The sequence below is a fragment of the Panicum virgatum genome, chromosome 5N, assembly GCF_016808335.1.
Source record: "Panicum virgatum strain AP13 chromosome 5N, P.virgatum_v5, whole genome shotgun sequence".
Classification (NCBI taxonomy): domain Eukaryota; kingdom Viridiplantae; phylum Streptophyta; class Magnoliopsida; order Poales; family Poaceae; genus Panicum; species Panicum virgatum.
This window is the reverse complement of record NC_053149.1, coordinates 5059493-5076636: the sequence shown is the minus strand read 5'-3', so window position 1 is coordinate 5076636 and position 17144 is coordinate 5059493. Positions and strand designations below refer to the sequence as shown.

Here is a 17144-nt window from a genome sequence, read left to right as displayed (position 1 = left end):
AAGAGGGTCTGTTTTTTTATTCTGCTGAGCTTTACTTTTCTTCTTTGCATGAAGATGATTGAATCGAACAAAAACAAGTTCTTCAACTCTCTCACATGTGAGCCTATTCCTTTTCTTTGTATGGATCTACAAAATATCATTTTTTTGAGCTGGAAATAGAGTGATAAAAACATGGCACATGCTGCAATTAGTAACTCAAATTTAACTTACCCCTTCAAAGCAACTCCAATTCCTTTCACAGCCCGAAGCACTTGACGTCAAAGAGAGAATCCTAATAGCCATCTTCTGCAGTGTTGGAACTTGAGTTCCATAATTTGCCCACCACTTAGCTGCACAAGAATAAATGCAATGTTAAGATTTATATATTTTTTTACAACAGCCAACAATCAGATTTCAAATAACATAAATACCTGGACTGAAATCATAGTCCTTATAGCCAACCTTAGCTACATTTTTTCCAAAATGCCCAACTTTGTCCTTAAACTTATGCAAGTTATCATTGAGCACTTGATTCTGCTTGTCATAAGAACCATGATAGAATATTTCAACAGCTTCAATACACCCATCCATGACCTCTTCACTGTCAAATATGGATGAATCATAGAAGGTATAGTAAGGATTCAAGCAATAGGCAGCCAAGTGAATGGGGCTGTCCAACCGCTTCTTCATCTTTTCATCAATGATTCCTATGATACTCTTGTACAAAGTCCCTGTCTTGTCTATGTTTCCAACAGCAATCCTAATATCTTTCTTGGCTTTGACAATTTCACCATAAACGAAAGGCATTGATGGTTTAACATCCCCATCAACCATGCGAAGTACTTTCACTAGTGGCTCAAATACTCTCAAGCAAAGACTAACACCATTCCAAAAACTAGGCTTGACCAATGTTGCTGTGGCTTGTACACCTTTTGCACTTTTCTTGACATGGCTAATCTTCTCCCATTCCTCGCTTTGTGACATCGCCCTTAGCTGATCTTTCTTCTCATATAGGCTTTGCAATGTGAGAAAGGCGGAGGCAAATCTGGTCACACCTGGCCTAATAATTTCTCTCTTCTTTGTGAATTTCCTCATCAAGGACAATGTCTTATGGTGCGCATAAATAAAGATGGCTAGGTCTTTTGCTGAATCAAGTATGGTCTTGAAACTTCTCATCTTCCCAATCCCTTCCAGCATCAAGTTGAGAGTGTGGGTTGCACATGAACTCCAAAATATGTTGGGTCTCTTGATATAAAGAAGATCCTTTGCTGCCATGTTGTTTGCAGCATTATCTGTGACCACTTGCACTATATTATCCACCCCTACTTTGTCAATAAAGTTATCTACCAACTGGAAAATGAATTCTCCAGTGTGTGTCTCAGCTGAGACCTCCTTTGACTCAACAAAAGTGGTTCCAATGCAACAATTAACACATAAGTTCATTATACTTCTCCTCTTTTGATCTGTCCATGCATCAGTCATAATAGAGCATCCAGTTCTCGCCCATTCTAGTTCTTGTTCCTTGAGCAGCTTCTTTGTATCTTCTACTTCCTCATGCAGTAGATTCTCTCGCAGCTCATGTTGGTAAGGCTTCTTTCCACCTGGCCCAAAGCGGCCAGCAGCTTCAAGCACTTGGTCGAACTCATCACAATTGATTGCATTGAACGGTATTCCTAAAATTAAATGAAATCAAGGTTAGTCCCTTCAAAGATCAAATTGGTAGAAACAAGATACCACTATAATGATTCATTTACCTTGCACATATATCCACCTTGCAATATATCTCTTCAACTTGTGCAACCTTTCTTTCATTATATGTTCAGTAATTTTTTGCTGCTGAAATTTTTTGGTGGAACCCAAAGAACTAGAGTCGAGAGGCATTGTGAATCTGTCCATAGGACCCACTGTTCGCGGTTGAGAGCTTCCAATATCATCAAGCCCTGTGCCATCTTCTGTGTCCGATGGAATATCAATCATATTATCATTTACAGCATCTCTAACCTCTTTTTTTTCTTCTTGCCTAGCCTTTTTAACTTTTCTAGAATCATCTATAGCTTTCAAGCACTTCTCTCTGTCCTCAGGTTTTGCATTGGGGCAGGACCAGACCTGTCCTTTCTTGCCAGCAATGTGCAACTTCAGTCTATAGATTCCAGCCTTCACAACCATGGGACACAGCTTGCATTTTATCACATTCAAGTCATCGGGATTGATAAGTACTCCATACTCCCACCCTATATCATCAGAATTTCTCTTAAGGGGTGCCTTGTTCACTGCAGCAGGGGACGGATTCGATGCAGCTGATGACATACTGCAGGGTTCAAGTAATAATACATGCCATTTAGGAACAAAGCATAGCATTGAGGCAATCAAGCAGAGCAAGAGCATTTAAGGACAAGCATTGCTGGTGGTAGGAGCAAGCAGTACATAGTTATATAGCTACTAATATAAAGCCAAAAGCTCAGCTATCTAATAATAGAAAACATGGCAGTGACAGGGTGCAAGCAATAATGCGCAAGAAGGCAAGGAGAGGCAAGGAGCAAGCATACCTGAGTGGTGCTTCGTGCTGGAGATCAAGCACTCTGCTACTGCTTCGTCCTGGTGCTGCTGCAGACCTGCAGATTGCTTCGTGCTGCTGCCTGCTGCAGATCCACACAGCGTGGCTGGAGGAGAAGCTCGACCCTCTGCTCTGCACTAGGAGGCGGGAAGAGGAGGAGGCGGCGGCGGGAGGAGGAGGCGGCGGGAGGAGAAGCTCGACCCTTTGCTCTGCACTAGGAGGCGGGAGGAGGAGGAGGCGGCGGCAGGAGGAGGAGGCGGCGGCGGGAGGAGCTCTGCCCTCAGCGGACAATCTGTTGTGGCGGCTGGGCAAAAGACCCTGGTGGTCTGGGCGGAAGACAGTAGGAAGGAAGGGGGCAAATAACCCTAGAGGTTGTCGGGCCAGCCCGCCAAAACAATTCGTTTCCCGCGTGGCATATCAGATTTGACCCATCATCAAAACGGGCCACAAAACGGGCTGAACGGCGTGGAAAACCATTTTGGGACCGTTCCGTTTACAACGTTTTGTCCGTTTAAACCGTGCGTTGACCATTTAGACGGGTCAAACGTTTATATCACTGCCCAGGGCATAAACGAAGCGGTTAGCCTGCGTTTACCGTTTAAACTGGTTTAAACGGCCGTTTAAAACCGTTTAGGAAAACACTGGTCCTGATAGTGAAATGGCTAACCAGGGGAATGATTATTTTTGCAGATGGGTGATAATCATGACAATGAGAATCACGAAGCACTGCCCCAACAACCTCCCTCTTTGGCTCAAGCTGTTGCAGCTCTTATCGCTGACCGCAACGAGCAGATAGAGTTGATAAGGCAACTGGTGCAAGCCCAAGTCAATGCCGGCAGAGGTCGACATGCTCCCCCACTAGCACCAGCAGAAACTGACTATGTCGGTTTTCTGGCCACCCAGCCACCTCTGTTCCATAAGGCCGATGATCCCCTTGAGGCTGATGCCTGGATTCGCACCATTGAGGATAAGTTCAGCATCCTCAATTGCACAGAGATGGACAAAGCCGTCTTTGCAGCGCAACAGCTGCGAGGACCTGCGAGAATATGGTGGGTCAATCACAAGGCTCTACTTCCCGCTGGTACACGTCTCACCTGGGATGAGTTTGTGGTAGCTTTTAAAGCCACCACATCCCTACAAGTTTGATGAGGAGAAAGATGGCAGAGTTCCTAGCCCTGAAGCAAGGAAATAACACTGTGCTCCAGTATGCTCAGACCTTCAACCAGCTATCCCAGTATGGTGGTTTTCATGTGGACACTGATGAAAAGAAGCAAGATTGCTTCAGGAGGGGACTTAGCACAAAGCTTCAGGACAAGCTAGCTCTCACCACATGCAACAACTTTACTGATCTGGTTAATAAGGCCATCACTCAGGAAGATGCCACACTGGCGCACAAAGCTGACAAGAAGAGAAAGGCACCTGCTGGATCCTCCAGCAATGCACCCCAGAGGTACAAGCTGGTTCAGACAGGAAATTAGCAAGCTTCAAACCGTCCTCCACAGCAGGGCCGATGGGTCGCTAGACCACCACAGCAACAGCAGCAGTGGGCACCCCGTTTTCCGATACAACAGCAGAGGCCCCTCATGCTACAAGCTCCACGCCCCAACAACTACCCATGTTACAATTGTGGTAACCTGGGGCACTTTGCACGTGACTGCCGTCTGCCACCTCGGCAGAATAACTACAAGACTCCAACGCTGAGTCAAGGTTCTAGCCAGAAGGATCAGAAAAAGAAGGTTGTACCTGCCAAGACTGGTCGTGTGAACTACACCACTCTGGAGGAAGTCCCGGAGGGCACCCAAGTGATGGCGGGTACGTTCTCCGTTAATCACTGCCCTGTTACTGTGCTGTTTGATTCTGGAGCATCTCATACCTTTATCAGTCAAGCATGCGTAACACGGCTCAAATTGCAAGTAACCCACATGATAAGACCTTATATCATTCATACACCGGGCACACACTTAAGTACCAGCCAATTCGTTCGAGGTGTGGCCCTTGACTTGAACGGGACGATTTTTCCGACTACACCCATTGTCCTTCCAAGCCAGGGGATAGATGTCATACTTGGAATGAATTGGATGAAGGAACATGGTGCTACCATCAATACCTCCTCTCGTGTTATTCAGTTAAACTCTCCCACATATGGTTCTATGGATATTCATCTTTCCCAGCATGCAATTCCAGCCACTGTCATATACCACCTTGAAGGGAAAATTCTAGAAGTAATTCCGGTGGTTTGTGAATATCCCGATGTGTTTCCGGAGGACTTGCCAGGCATGCCTCCCGATCGGGATATTGAGTTTGTCATTGAGTTACAGCCCGGCACAGCGCCCATATCTAGAAGGCCATATAGAATGACTCCTAGTGAGTTAGCTGAATTAAAAATCCAGTTACAAGAGTTGCTGGATAAAGGCTATATTCGACCGAGCACCTCACCTTGGGGTTGCCCGGCTTTGTTCGTGAAGAAGAAAGATCACGGACTGAGGCTATGTGTGGATTATCGACCTCTGAATGCAGTCACCATCAAAAATAAATATCCACTTCCTCGTATTGATATTCTTTTTGATCAACTAGCTGGAGCTAAGGTATTCTCAAAATTTGATCTACGATCTGGTTATCATCAAATCAAGATCAGACCAGTGGATATACCAAAAATAGCTTTCTCTACTCGTTATGGTCTCTACGAGTATTTGGTGATGTCTTTCGGACTAACCAATGCTCCCGCTTACTTCATGTACCTCATGAATTCGGTATTCATGCCGGAGTTAGACAAGTTCGTCGTGGTCTTCATTGATGATATCTTGATCTACTCCAAGAATGAGGAAGAACATGCTCATCATCTTCGTATAGTACTTCAGCATCTGAGAGAGCACCAGCTTTATGCCAAATTCAGCAAGTGTGACTTCTGGCTGAAGGAAGTGCCATTCCTCGGTCATGTCATATCTGCTGAGGGCATCTCTGTGGATCCCAGTAAAGTACAGGATGTACTCGATTGGGAAGCTCCAACTTCAGTTCCTGAAATCCGCAGTTTCTTGGGTTTAGCTGGGTATTATCGTCGATTCATCCCAGAATTCTCCAGAATTGCGAAGCCGATGACTGAACTTCTTAAGAAGGGTGTCAAATTCTATTGGAGTGCCCAATGTGAGGAAGCTTTCCAGAAATTGAAAACACTTCTCACTTCAGCTCCAATCTTGGCCCAGCCAGACACTACAAAACCTTTTGATGTCTACTGTGATGCCTCAGGCACAGGACTTGGCTGTGTTCTGATGCAAGAAAACCGAGTGATTGCTTATGCTTCTCGATCACTCAAGAGGCATGAAGAAAACTATCCCACTCATGATCTTGAATTAGCAGCTGTGGTCCATGCTCTAAAGATCTGGCGATACTATCTTTTAGGTTCATTGTGCAACATCTATACCGATCACAAGAGTCTCAAATATCTTTTCACTCAAGCTGATTTGAACATGCGTCAAAGAAGATGGCTTGAGTTGATTAAAGATTATGAGCTCGAAGTGCATTATCATCCTGGCAAGGCGAATGTAGTTGCCGATGCGCTAAGTCGCAAAGCTCATTGTCATTGCATTTCAGTTATACCATTAAGCGAATCCCTTTGCTTTGAAATGGAAAAGCTGAACTTAAGTATCGTACCACCTGGCACATTGGCTCATCTAGAGCTTACTCCTACTCTTCGTGATCTCATCATAGCGGCACAAAAGCAAGATAAAGGGGTGAAGGAAATTCAGAGAAGACTATCAGAAGGAGACCCTAAAGTGAATTGTTTCCACCAGGATACTGAGAATATATTATGGTTCAAGGACCGATTAGTGGTGCCTAAGAATTTTGAGCTCAGAAAACAAATTCTTGACGAAGCTCATACTTCACGGTTATCAATTCATCCGGGTAGCAACAAAATGTACCAAGACTTGAAGCAACGGTTTTGGTGGACTCGGATGAAAAGAGAAATTGCCAAGTATGTGTCAGAATGTGATATCTGTCGAAGGGTTAAAGCCAGTCATCTCAGACCAGCTGGGACTCTCCAGCCCTTGAATATTCCAGAATGGAAATGGGAAGATATAAGTATGGATTTCATCGTCGGCTTACCTCGAACTCAAAAGGGTTACGACTCTATTTGGGTTGTAGTAGATAGATTGACCAAGTCGGCACATTTCCTCCCAGTTAAGACAACGTACTTGACCAAGCAATATGCGGAATTGTACATGGATCGCATACTATGTTTACATGGTGTGCCAAAGACTATCATTTCCGATTGAGGAACTCAGTTCGTTGCTCATTTTTTGGAACAATTACATGCTTGCTTGGGAACACATCTTATTCGCAGCTCTGCATATCACCCTCAAACAGACGGTCAAACTGAGAGGATAAATCAAATTTTGAAGGATATGCTCCGTGCCTGCGTCTTAACCTATCCACAGAAATGGGATCAATGCTTGCCGTTAGCTGAATTCTCTTATAACAATAGTTATCAAGAAAGCATTAAAATGGCACCATTTGAAGCATTATACGGTCGTCGATGCCGTACACCTCTCAATTGGTCTGAAACCGGAGAAAGAACTATCTTTGGACCCGACATGGTTCAAGAGGCCGAAGAATAAGTCCGCCTTATCCAAGCCAACTTAAAGATTGCACAGTCTCGACAGAAGAGCTATGCGGATAAAAGAAGAGATCCACTCGTCTTTAAGGTCGGTGACCACGTCTATCTGAAAGTACCACCTTGGAAAGGCGTGCAAAGATTTGGAATAAAAGGGAAGTTAGCTCCCCGCTACATCGGTCCATATCCAATTGTGGAACGATGCGGTCATGTGGCTTATCGGTTGGATCTTCCAGCGAATCTTTCTGCAGTTCATAACATCTTCCATGTGTCACAACTCAGAATGTGCCTTAGAGTTCCGACGGAAGTTGTGGAAAGTGACTCGATTCAATTAGAGTCCGATCTCACTTATCCAGAGCATCCTATCAAGATTATGGATCGCAAGGATCGAGTTACTCGTCGCACAACCAACTGATTCTACAAAGTTCAATGGAGTAATCACTCCGAAGATGAAGCTACTTGGGAGAAGGAGGAATTTCTGAAATCCAAGTATCCGGAGTTTTTAAACACTCATCCAGGTACTACATCTTTGAACCTTTCCGCTTGTTTGATTTCTCTTGTGCGTGAATCTCGGGACGAGATTCTTTTAAGGAGGGAAGGCTGTAACACCCCTGTGTTAATCATGCTCGCTAGTCACGATTTATCTCGCTAATCGTGGACTCAGTTCGTCATTAGCGTTAATCGGATTCGCATAGAAATCTTTGTGTTAGCGATGTTCGATCTCGTTTTTGTCCTTGATCTGAGCTCCAAATCAACTTCCGCCCAAAATGAAAGTTGTAGATCTTTTAATTCTCTACAACTTCTATTTTGGCCAAATTTCATGTTCCCATATGAAATTTGGAGTTTCAACTAGTCAAACTCGGGCTAAAATTATTTAAACGAGTGAACAGAGGAACTCCTGCTCGGCACTGTGGCGCCCCCGACGCCCATACCGCCGCTGGTCGCCGGCGAGCGCGTCCACGCATCAGCAATCGCGCCCCGTCGCCGCTATTCTCCTCTCGCGGATGCCTCAAAGCTTCCTGTCCCGTTCCATTCCTCCCTTCTCCTTCCTCGGAGCTAGGTCGAGCTCGAGCGAGCAGAACCGAGCGAAACCGCCGCCGCTCGTCGCTCCGGCCAACCCTCGCCGCCCCACCTCAATCTGTTGCCCTCCGAGCTGCGAGACCTCGCCCTAAAGCTCCTCCATCCCTCCACGAACGCGGCTGTGCCCTACCCCGGCCGAAGTCGAGCTCCAGACCGCGGCCACCATTGCCGTCGCCCCGAGCTTCGCCCCCCCGTCGAGATCCATCTTCCGGCCATCCTCCACCTAAAATTGAACCATGGTGAGCTCCCCTACGACCCCCTCTCGCTCCCCGGCCTCTTTCCCCCTTGATCCCGGCGCTATCGCCGCCGCAGCGCCGCCGTGTCCGCGCCGCCGCCACCGCGTGCACGCCGTCGGGGCTCCCTGCGCCAGCTCACGGGCCACCACCGCGCGCCCCGCAGTCGCCCGCCCACCGCGGACGCTACCCCGCCGCCTGGACGCCGCCGGCCGGGCCGAAACGGCCGCGCGCCCCGCAGTCGCCCGCCCGCCGCGGACGCTACCCCGCCGCCAGGACGCCGCCTCCGCCGCCGGCCGGGCCGAAACGGCCGCGCGCCGCCGTGCCCTGCCTCTGCGCCGCCGCGAGCCACGCTGAGCGCGCGCCCTGCCGTGCCGCCGCGGGCGCCGGCTCCGCCGGGCTGCCTGGGCCGCGGGCGGGCCAGGCCGCCGCCGCCGCCGCGGTGTTTGGCTGCCTCGCCGGCCACGACCTGGCGCGTGGGGAGCAGAGGAGGGGGGCTGTCCGGGCTCACTGACGGGTGGGCCCCGGCTGTCAGCCCCCTTTTTATCTTTATGTTTTTGAGTTTTATTCCTTTAACTCGGCTGAAACTTTGTAATTGCATAGAAATTCATAGAAAAATGCTAAAAATGTAAAATAAATTTTGCTAGGTTTCTAAAATCACAAGCTTCTGAGGAAAAATACTTGTGCCATTGAATTGTCACCTTTTCTGTGATGAAAATTCAGTTTGCGTTAAACCTAGTTTATTTATTACCGGTTGTTCTAGGGCTCTAAAAATTATGGAAAATTCGCAGTGCCTTATTCATTTCATGTGTAGTCCACTGTAAAAGTTTCATGACCTGTTGCTATGCACTTTTGTGTAGATCTAATTTTTTGTTCCTTTTACCTTGCTAGGGTTAGTTAAATACTTTACTAGCAGCAATAATTGTTGGAAAAATTTGTGAGGCATGCTTTACTGCTTCCGCTTGAGCTGGTTATTTGTGTTGCTAGATCATGTATGAAAGTTAGGTTTTGCTTTTATTTTGCTCCTAGCTACTCTTTTCTTTTTGTATTGTTGTTAGTTGTTTATTTTCATGCATGTGTAACCTTAGCTAAGTAAGTCTCGGTTTTAATCCTTGCTGCTCTAAACAAAGTTAGTAGTTGTTGTTGGAAGGAAGCACTTCAGGCTAAATTGAGTTGATCTTTTCATCGCGTCTTAAGCACTCATGCATTGCACTGCGTTCTAATTGTTGCATGGCATATTTTTATTCGTGTAGACGCCGCGAACGAAGCAGTCCACGAGCTAGTTGCTGAGCCGGTCCAGGAGACACGAGCAGGAGAGCAGCAGGAGGATGCCGTTGAGCCCGCTCCAGAAGTTTTCGTTAACCCCGCTGACCTGCAAGGCAAGTCCCGGAGCATAACCATAATTTAAATTATTCAATGTTTATTTAAGTATTGTGCATTTATGTTCTAGGAGTTGAATGGAACCATAGTATGCATGTTTTCCCTAGGTACCATGAGCCTATACTAGTATGCAGGTGTCGATAGAAATGCTCTGCTAAATAGGATTCGGTACAAGTCGAGTGATTACTGTCACTCGCGAGTTTAGGATCTTGATTCCTTAGTTATGGCTTGAAATGAATTGTTGAGTAAAGAGAAATGGAGACCGGGCGGAAATGAGTTGGTTTTGGTATGGCATGGATGGAAAGTAAGCTCCGCCTGTGTCGATTGAGGATCGTACCATTGTTGGCAGTGCTGACTAAGTTTGAACAGTACTAACGACATGCCGGAAGTAGGAGGTAGTCGAAACCGGTAAGCTAATTACCTGATTTGCAACGATACTTTGAATCGCGACCTGCTATTCTGGGAGTGGGATGATGGCGGGTTTTGGAGTGTATGTCGCCTCCTAGTTCTCTGGGAGTTCGCTGTGAGGGACCCTTCACCCGGGATTTGGCAGGCGTGATTCAGACGTCGGGGTGATGATGGGAACAGTTGACGTGTGTGGCCCGACGGGGTTTACGCGTGTCGTGTGAGTTAGGTCTACCTTGCAAGGTTAAATCGGATCGATTCGCCGTCTCTCTCGGTTAAGAGAACCTTGGTCACTTTGTCACATCGTAGTAAGAAAGTGGAATGAATACGGAATGGAAAAGGCTGGTTTGGGAATTACTAAAAGATAATCTGTTCCACCATGTGTGCTCTAGATGAATAGGCGAATTTAGTTAATACTTGGTACACTAAATGGAGCTAAAATATTGAAAAAAAGGATTCACTTCTAGCAGCTTTTCAGCAAAAGAACTCCAGAGCCAAAAAGCCTTGCATGTCTAGGTAATGGGCTAAGTATACCCAAAGTCGGGTAAGCCTTGCTGAGTATTAGTATACTCAGGGTTGTTGTTGTACCCCTTTTAAGCAGGTTGTGTCCCCACTGACTTCGAGGAGATCTGTGCGTCCTGGATTGGACACCCGCTTCCTCCTGGGTGGACCGTCGAGTGGGCCCCGCCTTCCCCGTGAAGATCGGGCAGGTTGGCGTCACATCGGTGGGCAGGATGTGGAGCTCACCTTGTATCGTCGTCGTGGTTAACGTATTGTATTTCGAACTCAGTTTTTAACCTTCCGCTGTGCGTTTGAACTCTGTTGTTTGTATTTTAAACCTTTTATGTAAAACCGGTGTTGTAAATTAATTTGAAGATTTCTGTATGCTGGTATCACCTGGGCTCGTCTTCGTGCGGGTCTAAGTGCAATTGTGATCCTGGAGTACAGTAGTTTAATCGGGATTTTACCCGACAACCTGTCAGATTACCCCGTTTTAAGTGCACAGTAACTTGATTAAGTATTAAGATGATGGTTAGTGCATTTAAGCCGGTTTAATTTGGATGGTGCTGCTACAGGAATCTTCCTGCGCGAGGTGTTTTGGCGGTTTTCTCAAAACCGGCCACCTACCCGGGTTTCGCGGACCCTCTAAAACCGCGGACCGGTTCTTCGTCAACGTGGAGGCATCGCAGGGAAGACTTCGGGTCGAAGAAAGAAACTCCACCATTGATTGAGGACATGTACAGGGCTGCTGCAGACCCGATCGGTCTGACCGGTCCCTTGGACCGGTCTGACCGGTCTAGCCGCAGCAGCTGGGTATTTAAGTCCCCCTCACCTGTTCGTGGGGGTTGAGTCTCTTGAGTCCTTTTCTATTTACTCATTCTCCTTCCTCATGCTCTAGGTCAGGGCCAAGGTCTCCAACGCAAAGAAGGGTTAGATTATAGCTAATCTCTTCAATCTAGAGGGTGGATGATGGTGTGGTTGACTCTAGCCTTTTGTATAGGTGAATTCCTCCGTGATTTATGAATGAAATTGTTTTGAGATTCACCCAAGTGTGATGTGTTTTTCGTCCTCCCCTTCTCTTTGCGTTTTGGACTTGATTTTTCCTCTTTTGATGTCTTTCGTGTTTGTAGGAGTCAAGTTCTTCGTTTCGTGGTTTGATGGACTCGTTGTGACAATTCTAATCTATCTAGCCTAGTGCCAAACCCGCAGGAATCGCGAGTTCTCACAAATTGGGATTTTTGGGTTCTTAAGAAAACCCCAATTCTCTTTGATCTTCCCTTGATTTCTCATGATCTGTTAATCTTTTGGGGATCTGTTAAGCTATCCTCCAAGTTTCGTTGGATTTGGACTTCGTTTGCTCGAGATTTGACGTTTGAAGCTTTGTTTGCGATTTGTCTGGGTGCAACCGGTCTGACCAGTCTCTGAAACCGGTCTGACCGGTCTGAGTTTTTGAACTCCAGCCCGACCGGTCTGACCGGTTGGAGAGAGCGGTCTGACCGGTCTGAGTCTGCCAGGTCTGCAGATTTTCTCGTTCGCTTCTGTGTTTTCATTCGCGCGTTCTAGGGGTGTTGTGTGTTGGTTTAGCTTTTCCATAGCTATTCCAAACTTCACCTAGAATTCTTGAGGGCTTCTGGTGGTTTTGGAATATATGCCGACAGATCGATTTCAAGAGAAATTTTGATCGGCTCTCATTCACCCCCCTCTAGTCGCCAGTTTCGGTCCCTCATACTGGCGCTGTCTAAATCACCCAACCATCTAACAAGAATCAGTCATTCATCGATATGACAAGAAGATCCCCCTCTCTGACTTCAAAAAGTTCAGATCTTTACTAGTTCAAAAAACTTCCTGATCCGAGTTTTCACGTATTTGAAATTGTCGGCACATTTTCACACCTCGACAAAATGGAAGAACCACCATCAACACAGTTGTACTAGCAGGCAGAAATATTATTCGCTGACGTGGGAACATGGCTGTGTTTAGATTCGTAAAATGGTGGTAAAAAGGATCACATCGGATACTGTAGCACTATTCGTTTGTTTGTGCTAATTGTTGTCCTATCGTGACTTAACTAGACTCAAAAGATTCGTTTCGTCGTGTACATCAAAACTATGCAATTAATTTTGAATCTAAACACAGCCCATAACTGAATACACTGGCTGCTAGTACTGTACACTGAGGATAGCTGCCATCATACTTCGTAACGTCTTTCGTGTCTGTTCCCAGGTCTCTTCCATGAGCTGTACTACCTCTGACTGAAGCCTTCAACGGAAAAACCAGCTGTTTTTCTTCTTTTCTTTTTACGAAGAATAAATGTATCTGGTTGCTAATTCAACTCATTAATGTCGGCTCCACGAGTTTCAGATGCGACGATAAACCCAGCTCACTCCGTGCGACTGATTCGGCCTGACAGCTTGGACTCAATGAACGAGCCAGCACAAGCTTCTAAATTCGTTTATTGTTCACTTCAAAATCATCAGTTGGATGACCTTCATAATTCTTTTTCAAAAGAGATGACTAAGGAGACTTCCGTTGAGATTGCCAGCACTATCAGAAGAGATGGAATTGTTACGAATATGAACTCATCCAATCCGAGAGTGATGCACATGAACACAAATCTGCAATATGACTGGGACCTCATTCAGCATTTTCAAAATTTTTGAAACTGCACTTTTCGGTTTTTAAAAACTATTTCTGAACACGGGCAAGCATGAATAGAGCTGAAGTGAGCGCTAAACCCATCAGTCCATCACTACTAACCGGTCAAAGAACAAGGCACTTTGTTTGATCAAAGGAAAGGTGCTGATGAGGCCAAGGATTAAAATACGATGGGATGGATCAGATGGGCAGGCAGCGGCCGAATCATTGGCGGCTAACGTGTTGCCCACAAGGGAGCCAGCGAGTTTAAGGTATCCAAAGGGGCAGCGGACCGGACTCATCATCAGTGCAAGCAGGCTTTCACATGATCACATGAGAGGAGATCGCACAAGCCGTATGTGCGCCACTCTTGCAGGCATCTGGAAGCAGCAACATCAGATGCATTTCCTTATTCATGCAAGTTGCATTTCTTCACTGCTTTGATGAGTTCATACTTTTTAATTAGAGCTGATGATGAGTAACTGCTAAACTGATCGACCGGTAATCTTTTTTATTTATAAGAACAAGTGATCGATCGACGGCTTCAGCATCGCGCATAAGCATCCCAATCCCAGAAAAAGTTTGCACGGATCTTGATACGACAATCCGAAGGATCTTTCATCATTTCTCGACAGATCACAAAAGTTCAGCAAAGCACCTGAAGTTTTCATGGTCTTAAAATACGGTTCCATTTCCTGGATCAATCTAGCAGATAGCAATGTGGCCCCTAGTCCTAGCTAGTTGATGAAAAGCAAAAGGGGGAAGAAAGTTGGAAATGGCATGGATCTTTCGCAGGCAATCATGGATGGCGCCGCGCAGATTGCTGATGCACGCGATGAACATTCAGCAGACGGCACTACTGACCCCATGTGACACCTGCTAAACTAATCGCAGATATGTCGTCTTCCCAAGATCGATTTCTTTGTAATGACGCAGAGATGCATGGGCACGCGCATGGTCACATGCACACCAGTGTGGCACAGGCACTTGCAATGCAATTCCATCATGGCAAGCCAGTGGCCACTGACATGGCTTATGGCTCTGCATGCACTTTGTTAGGAGCAGAGCTTCCTAGCAATTTCTGTTTTTGGCTTAATCGTACTTGTCATCTCTCATTTCAATACAAAATAATAAGGAGGTACATATAATTGATGTTAGCTAATTCATTTCAGGACAAGTTAATTTTAACAAATTAACAAAAAAAACTACTCCTATTACGAGTCTCGGATACAGTAGCTGGACTTGGATATATACAAGATCCTTCGTATATGTCGGGATCGACAATTCAGAGCTATACAGTGAATCACTGTGCAAATACATGCATGCTTCCTGCTGGTTCACTGTATGCAGTTCATTATGCTGTCGAAGGCGGCAACAAAGTTTGAGGTTAGAACAGAGGAACAGAGGAGGGATCCAATGAACCTGCTAGCATAATACTGAATTGGATCGGGATTAATGTAAAGAGTTAACTGAAGAATGCATTGCCATAGCATCACTCCTGGTAGACATGCACAGTAACGGGCAATGCGAGGTAGTGCCGGTTTTGTGGGGGATAAACTATGTTGCCCAACAGTTAGCTTGCTCAATGCATGAACCCACTTGCAGCTAAACAAAAGACAGTGTACAGAACAAGCACGAAGATGAAGTGCCTACACGAAAGGAACAATGAAAGATTCCTTTTTATTGCGTCTGTCTTTTAAGAGCATGTATTATAACCGGCGGTAAACGGGCTGGGAACTGACGTGGCCGAGGAGAGAGACGGAGGCGGGCGACTCGCTCCGCGCCCGCTCAGGCCGGCGGAGAGGCACTCCGTGCGTTGCTATTGGCTGAGCTGGCGGGGGCCGCCACCATCGCCGCCTCCCTCCCAGCCGGCGGTCGGCGCACTTATAAAACTTGCTCTAAGATGATGGGCACACCAAGATTGCTTCTTCTAGAATATAGGCCGTGACCTCTCGCTTTCAAAGAGAGAGGGACAATTGGTTAAGCAGCACCAATGGCGTGATGCTAGACTCACATCACGTCTCATGAATTTTTCTCAACAAGATTACATTTGTTGAAACTCTGCAGTTTTTCCACTCTACGCTGCGACCAGGGAAGCTACAAATTACTCTGATTTGAAGGTGACGGCGTGTGGATTTTTCCTGAAAATGGTCAAATTCTAGCAGCATCTTTTTTATGAGGTTCAGCATGGTCAAATTTGCAAACGTTTGGCGCATTGAAAAAGGGGCAGTACAGACTACCGACTCCGATCAACTTCACATGCAGCGACAAAATCGCCAAATGTCCAAGAAATATGTTTGACCAAGCAAGTCTAGAATACTACGCAATCAGATTAGACAAGTTTATAGTGTGTAGGTACTTTGAATTTGTGATCTTTTGGATCCTATCCAAAAAGATCCCTGAAACTGACAACCATTTTCTGGTAACCTTCAGAAACATGAAACAAAATGACATTTTTAAGATTCTTTTGAAACAAACATAAACTAGTATTCACATGTTTTCTGTGATTTTGCTGTGTCCGTAAATGCCTCTGTCATGCCTGTGTTTTTTCTTAATTGCTGGCAAAGTACGAGATTAACAAAATCGATGGAACTTTGGTGGAGAAATTGATGACATGAAAGAACTGAATGCATTTACAGATGGGATCGCTGCCTCTCTTTTTCACAATTCACGGCTCCAAAATTGGCAAAGACGAAAGGGGGAAAATCCAAGCCGCCGGCGGTTTGTTGGAGCGGAGCCTCTACACGGCGACCCTCTGGAACACCCTGGAGGGGACGGCGAAGCGAGCGGAGAAGGATCGCGAGAGGTTCTCGGGCTCCACCCACGCCTCGCCGTCGTCGAAGTTCTGCGCGTAGCTGTAGGCGTCGTAGGGCTCCCGGTGCGGCGGCGCCGCCGCGGGCACGCAGCCAGTGGTGCAGAGCAGGATCCGCTTCTTCTCCCGCTTGATGCGGCGCCACAGGCCCCTCAGCCTCGCGCGCGCGGACGGCCGCGGGGCCCCGTAGGCCTTGTCGTACGCGGCGCCGCCGCCGGAGGAGGAGGATGATGAGGAGGGGAAGATGTCGTCGTCGTAGTAGTAGTCGTCGCCGTCGAGGTCGAAGCCGGCGCGGACGAACCCGCGCCGGGAGATGGAGGGGGCGCAGGAGCAGGAGGCCTGGCGCTGGAACCGCGGGCTGTAGCCGCCGCCGCCGCCGCCGCCGCCGTCCATGGCGAGGGGAGTGGTTGAGGGGAGGAGAGATTGCTGTGGGCAACTGGGAAGGGAAGAAGCGGGAGGGGGAGTGGCCGCGCCGCGCTCGCCGTGCGTATATTTGGGGAGAGGGAGACTGGTGTGGACGGTGGGTGGGTTTTGGGATCAAGATGGAATTTTTTAGGGCTCTTTAATTATGCGTTGACTAATTTCTTCATCCTAGAGTTCTAGACTAATTACATTTGGGTCCATTTGGCTAGCACATTTCTGTGAAAATGTAATGGGTTTATATTACCTTGGATCCTAATGTTCGCCTAAACATTTCAAATACAGCTGGCACATTATATTTGTCTCTATGTAGAAGTGTTTGATCATTTTTTTGTAGCACAGTAGCTCAGTACCCAGATATATACACCATATACAGTTGGCTAATCAATGTCTTCTCTATATGAAATCTTCTTGTTTATACTACTTAGTCTCTAAGATACAGCTGGCAAGCTACACGCATTATCTGTAAATGTTTCTTCAGTCAAAAAGATTTCGAGGTATGTTTTGCATGGGTACAAATCTGAATGCAAAAAAACA

General features: G+C 46.7%; 2 protein-coding genes across 2 annotated transcripts; both read right to left on the bottom strand.

The window, feature by feature from the left end:
- Window positions 1–393: 393 nt before the first annotated feature.
- On the bottom strand, window positions 394–1875 carry LOC120673086. The gene is made up of 2 exons (XM_039953772.1): window positions 1734–1875; window positions 394–1652 (listed from the first exon to the last, which is right to left on the bottom strand). Exons 1-2 carry the CDS (start codon window positions 1873–1875, stop codon window positions 394–396), a joined length of 1401 nt encoding a protein of 466 aa, XP_039809706.1.
- Window positions 1876–15828: 13953 nt separating this feature from the next.
- LOC120674179 lies at window positions 15829–16700 on the bottom strand. Its single transcript, XM_039955318.1, has one exon. The coding sequence runs from the start codon at window positions 16578–16580 to the stop codon at window positions 16116–16118; it is 465 nt and encodes a 154-aa protein (XP_039811252.1). The 5' UTR covers window positions 16581–16700; the 3' UTR covers window positions 15829–16115.
- Window positions 16701–17144: the final 444 nt, after the last annotated feature.